The sequence below is a fragment of the Otolemur garnettii genome, unplaced genomic scaffold (assembly GCF_000181295.1).
Source record: "Otolemur garnettii isolate 467f Iridium unplaced genomic scaffold, OtoGar3 scaffold00001, whole genome shotgun sequence".
NCBI lineage: Eukaryota > Metazoa > Chordata > Mammalia > Primates > Galagidae > Otolemur > Otolemur garnettii.
This window is the reverse complement of record NW_003852396.1, coordinates 33,175,755-33,183,376: the sequence shown is the minus strand read 5'-3', so window position 1 is coordinate 33,183,376 and position 7,622 is coordinate 33,175,755. Positions and strand designations below refer to the sequence as shown.

Here is a 7,622-nt window from a genome sequence, read left to right as displayed (position 1 = left end):
AGACAGAAATAATATCTTTTAACATGTCGAATCTTTTGACTCATGGACGTGATATAGGAGGTAGAACAATTAATTTCACGAACTCATCCTAGAAAAAATGTTGCATACCTCATTGTTGCATATCACTATGGTCACTTCTTTTTTTTCTTATTCTGCCACCCTGGGTTCAGTTTTGTAGTGTCATCATAGCTCACAGCAACCTCTACCTCTTGGTCTCAGGAGGTCCTCTTGCTTCACCCTCTGAGTAGCTGGGACTACAGGCACCCTCCACACCACTGGCCTAACTATGGTCACCTTTGCAGCACTCCCTTGGGAAGCTCTGCACCTATGCCAGTGCCTACTCTTGCCTTCAAACCAAGTTTGGAACTCTTTTCCTGGAATGGCTATTAGAGCTGTCAGTGTACAGGTTTTGATAATTAAGTTCATGAACTCATCTTAGAGAAAGTGCTTTCAAGGGTGTACTAGGCACTGGCACCAGCGCATAGCTTCCCAAGGAGTGTCCTAAGAAAGTGACTGCAGTGATATCCAGCAAAGAGGCAGTAAGTTCCCAGGGCTGAGTTTACAAACTTAATTGTCCAATCTTGTGTTTCTATTTAGACCTTCTTTAATTTCTCTTAACAATGTTTTATAGTTTTCATTATACATATCTTTGACATCTTTGATCAGATTTTTTCTAAATAGTTCTCTTTTTTTTTGCTTTTGAATGATGTTCTTAAAATTTAAGGTTCTAATTGTTCATTGCTAGTATATAGAAACACAATTGATTTTTGTATATTGACTTTGTGTTCCACAACTTTTGCAAAATTTACTTATTCCTCATTAGTTGTAGTAGATTTCTGGAGTATTTCACATCCCTTTCTTATGCAAATAATTGCAACCTTACATCTTTCTTTTGAACCAGGAAAACTACAACAATGAAAAAATGTGGAAGAAAGAGTAACTAAATGTACAGAGAAATATGGTCATTAATATTAGACTTAATTGCTACTCTAGAAAAATTTTATAAAAAGCTAAAGTGATTAATCAACAATTAGAAGCTAAACATCTATGGAGAAGGTAAAAACATCAGTATTACTAAGGTTAGGTAACAAGAAGGATGTATAGGTGGAACACAGAAAAATGGGGGGTAAATTAAACTATTCTTTATAATTTTATAGTCTTAGACATATGTCATTATATATTGGCACGAGTACATGGACTATAAAACACTGAAAATGAATCCTAATGAAAACAATTGACTTTGATGATGTGTTAATGTGGTAAATTGATTATAACAAATGGAACCACGCTGGCATGTGATACTGATAATGGAGAGAATTGTGCACGTTGGACAGAAGTTATAGAAAAGCTCTCTGTACCTTCCACTCAATCTTGTTATGACCCTAGAACTACTATATGAAAGAACATATATTTTTAAAAATTGCAAAATGATTTTTTAAAAATAACTAAATTTGGCAACCACATAGTCTCATGGTCATATCAGGAGAGGCTCTTACCCTTGTTCCATTGTGTGTATACACCAATTTTGCTCATCCATTCATCTGTTGGTAAACATTTTTGTTGTTTCCACCATTTATCTATTGTGAAAAATGCTACAAGGAACATTTGTTTACAAGTATCTGCTCAAATCATTGTTTACAATTTTTTTTTTCACACATACCTACTAGTGGGAATTTGGGGTCATATAGTAATTCTAATGCTTTTTTTTTTTTGAGAAAACATCAAATTATTTTTATGGAGCTTTCTCTATTTATAGTCTCACTAGCAATGTATATAGGTTCCATCTTTTTCATATTCCAGACACTAGTTTTATTTTTTATTTTTTTTATTTTTTTTATTTTTTTTGAGACAGAGCCTCAAGCTGTCCCCCTGGGTAGAGTGCTATGGCGTTACAGCTCACAGCAACCTCCAACTCCTGGGCTCTAGCGAGTCTCCTGCCTCCGCCTCCCAAGTAGCTGGGACCACAGGCGCCAGCCACAATGCCTGGCTATTTTTTGGTTGCAGCCGTCATTGTTGTTTGGCGGGCCCGGGCTGGGGATTCTAACCCGCCACCTTAGGTGTATGTGGCTGGCGCCTTAGCCGGTTGAGCTATAGGCGCCGAGCCACTAGTTTTATTTTTTAAAAAAATTATAAGTATTCTAATAAATATATAGTGGTATTTTATTACAGTTTTGGTTAGCCTTTCATGGGCCACTGGTCATTTATTCTTTGAGGAAATGAGCATTTAAATTATTTGTTCAGTTTTAGATTTGGTTGTCTAACTTTTTATTTTTGAGTTGCAGGAGTTCTTCATACACTCTGAAAATTGAATTCTTATTAAATATATTCTCTGGGCATGATGGTGCATGCCTGTAATCCTAGCACCTTGGGAGGTAGCTGAGGTGGGAGGATTGTAGGAGTTCAAGATAAGCCTGATCAAGAGCAAGACCCTGTTTGCAGTCCCAGCTATTTGGGAGGCTCATGCAGAAGGATCTCTTGAACCCTGTGAGTTAAGGTGATGTCATGGAATTCTAGCCTGCACATCAGCCTGAGACTTGGTCTAAAAAGAAACAAAGAAACAAATAAAAACAAATACATGATCTGAAAATATGTTCTTCTATTCGGTTCTGTCTTTATGTCTTCTTACTAAAATTCTTTGTTGCATGACAATTTTTAATTTTAATGAAATACAATTTATTTATTTTTGTTATTGAAACTTTCAGTGTCATATCTAAGAATCTATTGCCAAAAGGAACTTCATGAAGATTTCCTCATTTATTTTCTTCCAAGAGCTTTACAGTTTTAGCACTTACATTTGGATTAATACTCGATTTTTTTGGATGCTGGCTTTTAATCCCTATATGAAAGAATAAATTAAAAAATTAGAATGGAAACTTAAAACATAACTTCACCAATTATATACAAGCATATATTAAAAAAAGAATAATAATGGCAGAGTGTGGATATGAATAAATAGACACTTAGATCAAATAGACTACAGAGACAAGAGGTAGATCCATATTTATGTGATAATTTAAAGTAATTTTATATATGTATGTATGTATATACAGGGTGACCATAAAGTTAGTGTGCAATTCAAATTTCATGCAATTTAAAATTGCACACAAATTTTATGGCCACCCTGTATGTATGTATATGTATCCGTGTGTGTATATACATATATCTCCTCCAAATAATGTGGAAAGACCAGGCCACCATTCCAGACATGCTACTGAAAAATATGTTTATACATTTGGAAGTAATTAAATAAAATCTCTAATCACCCAAATGTTCAAACAAATGTCAAATGGATTCAAGGCAGACACTTGTGTGATTGCTCTCTACTTCCTTTCCCCTCATTGTTGCTATGTTTTTGTATCAGTATTACTGTCTCCAACTCTGTTTATCACTATAAACATCACTCTCTGTCTCTACCTAGAGTATGTCTCTAGGTCTATTTGTAGCTATGCAACTCTATATCTATCTGTTTTTTACCTTGTTTGTGGACTAGCTTCCTCACAATAAAAAGTATAAGTTATACAGGAAAAATATGTTAAATGGACCACATAAAAATTACATAGAACATAATTTTATACGTCAACATTAAAAGGATTCAAAGTGAAAAGATAGGAAGATCCATGTCAATATAAACCAACATGTTATCTTAAAATTACTTTGTGACTTTGTAAAATTAATAATTTATAGGCTTCTTTTTGCTTTACATTGGCTTGTTTTATGCCTATTCCCTTGCCTGCTGGTCTGTGAGAACCATTCCCTCCCCTTCTCTATAATATACCTACAAGTTCTGGAAATAATTATTCTTAGTTAATTGCTCCTTGAGGGATTTTCACCAATTTTGCCTTTTCCCCTTCTAGTCAGCTAAGTGCATATAAAGGTAAGTACCTACGACACCTATAGCCCTGTTACAAATATATAGTAAAACATGGGATACAAGCATTGATGAGCTAGCTGTCAGTTCCACCTAGGTAAGTAAGTGTCCGAGATCTAGAGTCAGCTGCAGTTATTCATAATGCTGGCTTGCACCAGTGTGGGAAAGCTGATTATGCACATGTCAGCTCTGCATTCAGTGATAGCAGGATGGGAACTTGAAATTGATCATGGTAGAAGGATTTAAACCGCAAAATTGGAAACTGGTACAAATTATAGTACTTTTATTTGGAAAGCTGATTGTTAAATATTTATTAACACTCTGTTGATTATACCTAACCAAGAGGCTTGGCCTAACACGGGAGAAAGCCTTTATCTTCTTTCATAATCTCCACGCCAGAGCCACATCCTGAATTTGCCTTTGGCCCCTAACTTAACATCCAAGGCTCTGCTACAAGAGAGTTTTGCGGGATTTTAAAGGGGATTTTAGTGTTAGTAAACTTGTTCCTCAATGAATATCACTATCACTGCACTGCAGCCCCACCATCACACCTGGCTTATGAGATACTGATGGCTCTGGTGTTTCCTTCAGCCCTGACCTGAGATCCAGCAGAAGACTTTGAATCTCTTGTAAAATACAGAGAAGCCTTCTCAGTTTTCCATGAATACCAGGTGGATAAAGAGTGAACTGGTGAGTTAATAAAAAGACATTTGAAAATACTGCATGCTAATGATCTAATATATTAAATTATTCTTTTTATTTCATATGCTCAATATCTCATATTCCAAATGTAAGATAAATGATATGAATATATTACCTTATATAATTATTTGTGTGTATATATATAAAATGTCTGGACTACAAGTGATTTATGATTCCCCTTGAGATCTAAAAACTATCAAACTTTACAATTATGAATATTCTTTACAAGTGTACCTTACCTTCACTACTCATTCACTCCTTTTATATACTATAAGTACCAGATCATTAAAGTCCCAATTTCCATGTTTTAGTCCCAATTTCCATGATGAATACATCATCTTTTTGCTTATTGTCAGTCTTTCAGTACCATAAATATCTCAGCCTGAGATTTCTATTAACACCTTCTGTGTTTGGCTCATGTTAGAATTCTCTTCTGCATGTCTAACTAGGTTTCTCTTCCATACACTGTGGTTTACATGTGGCTTTGTTTCAGAAATGAATTCAGCCCCTTTCTGAGACGATGTCTTCAATATGTTTCTCAGAATCTCAGAATTTGATGTACAATGACAGACTAGAAATTTATATATTTCTATTTCCAAATGTTTCTCAATATCTTCAGGTGAAGTTTCACCATGACACTTTCAATAGTTCTATGGAGTTTACACCTGCAACATTCACTCTTGTTGGCATCCCAGGGCTGAAGGCAGAACACACATGGATATCCATCCCCTTCTGCCTGATGTACACTATCATCTTCTTGGGAAATGGCATCATCCTTCATGTCATCCGGATTGACTCAGCCTTGCACCAACCCATGTACTACTTCCTAGCCATGCTGGCTTTGGTTGAACTTGGCGTCTCTGCTTCCACTATGCCCACTGTGATAAGCATCTTTCTCTTTGGCATTACTGATATTAGTTTTGGAGGTTGCCTGCTCCAGATGTGTTCTATGCATTCTTTTACCCTCATGGAGTCAGATGTCCTTCTGGCAATGTCTGTGGATCGCTTTGTGGCCATCTATAGCCCACTGCGCTACACAACCATCCTAACTGTTCCCCGCATCATAGGAATAGGTGCTGCCATTGCCTTACGAAGTGTGACATTTATGCTCCCTCTGCTCTTTCTCCTGAAGCGCCTGCCTTTCTGCGGCCACAACACCCTCACACACTCTTATTGCCTCCACTCAGATCTGATCAAATTGCCCTGTGGAGATACTCGTCCCAATAGCATCCTGGGTCTATTTGTCATAACCTCCACCTTTGGCCTGGACTCATTGCTCATTGTGGTTTCTTATGCACTGATTCTTCACACAGTATTGGGAATAGCTTCTGGAGCAGGGCGGTGGCGGGCACTCAACACATGTGTGTCACACATCTGTGCTGTGCTTGTGTACTATGTGCCCATGATCAGCCTTTCTTTGATGCACCGCTTTGGAAAAAATTTACCTCCACTCCTCCAGACTGCCATGGCCAATGCTTACCTCTTCTTCCCACCTGTAGTCAACCCCATTGTCTACAGCATCAAAACCAAGGAAATTCGCAATAGCATTGTTCGTACACTACTCAGAAAGAGAAGTGATATCTAACAGAAGGACAATATCTTGAGAACACAGAACCTTGGATCAGACTTTATGACCTGGATATTAACTTTCCAAATATGAAAAATGCCATAGTTTACTATTGCCTGATTATGAGCAATAATATAGGAGGTATGGGAACTGGGCTTTTTCCTGGTGAGGAGATCCTTTGTCTATTCAATGCTTGAATATCTAATTTAATGGCTTTTCTTTCAGGAAATTATACATAGTGTCCTGGGAAGGTTTGTGTTTCTGAGTAAAGTCAACTTATTGACACTTAACTGTGAGTGAAAATAATCTGGACCCAAAATATTGTGTATTATTTTATATTACTCCATTTACATAAAGTTTTAGAATTATTACAAGCAATTCAATGTAGAAAAAAAAAACAGTGCTTATCTTTAATGGGAGCAAGATGGGAGAATAAAGGGGAGACATTAGACAATTTGGGTGGAGATATAAATACCATATTTATGTTAGAAATATAGGTGATGGTTGTATTTATTTTTTCAAAATGTATATGAACAATTTGCACAATTTAAATGTCAATTTTACTTCAAAACTTCTAAATAATTAGGATTATAACAGCAACATTGGTAACTGGACTGCATAATGAGAGGAAGTGTAGAATATGAAAGAAAGGCACAATGCTGATAATTGTTGAAGCTATATGATGGGTACATGAGTTTCATTATAATATTCTGTTCACTTTTTACAGTTTGAAATTTATGTAATAAAAAAGGTTTTGAATTATACGCAGTGTGCTGATATTTAATCTTCATATGAACAGTTTCATATGAAACAGTGAAAATTCAACTGATTTGGTATGAAAACTGCTTGACTTTAGAAAACCATTTAATTATTAATGACTTAATAGTTAGCAAAACCCAAAATAAAACAAAACATAGCTATCTGAAGATATTGTTTAAAGACGAAATAACTTTAAAAAAACTAATTCCTGATTTTGTAGTAGTCTTGCTTGACATGAATCAGTTAGTAGTTAGCATATTTCTATTAATAGAAAGGTAGAGAAATATGAGATAATTTCTCACATAGGGCCTGCAGAGCTCAACTCTTTTTTATGTTTGTTTTTGCAGATGATTTTGAATTTACATGAACCACAGTATGAATCCTTTAAACCATGCTGTTTTGAATAATTACAAGACAGCCAAATAAGTAATTAAGAGGGGTTTTGGTTTTACACCAACTGATAGTATATAAGGTAATAAATGGTGACATTTACATATTTTTTCTGTCTGGGTGTTGCAACCTGTCAGGCCACTGTGGCTCTGGGCTGGATCCTGCAGGAAGGAATCAGGCATGATGCGGATTAGTAGTGCACACTTGAGGGAGGTGGGCTAGCCCTTCTTTGCAGGGTAGCCCCGAACAACTTCTGCACCAGCCTTTTATTGAGACAGAAAAATACAGGTGAGGGGAGTAATTAACAATGACTATGTGCTGAAGGCTTGGATTCTT

At 36.1% G+C, this 7,622-nt stretch overlaps 1 protein-coding gene across 1 annotated transcript; it reads left to right on the top strand.

Annotated features, from left to right (window-relative positions):
* The first annotated feature begins 5,090 nt into the window (after positions 1–5,090).
* Positions 5,091–6,155, top strand: LOC100956528 (olfactory receptor 51G2-like). The gene has a single exon (XM_003781441.3). The coding sequence runs from the start codon at positions 5,091–5,093 to the stop codon at positions 6,153–6,155; it is 1,065 nt and encodes a 354-aa protein (XP_003781489.3).
* The last annotated feature ends 1,467 nt before the right edge of the window (positions 6,156–7,622 follow it).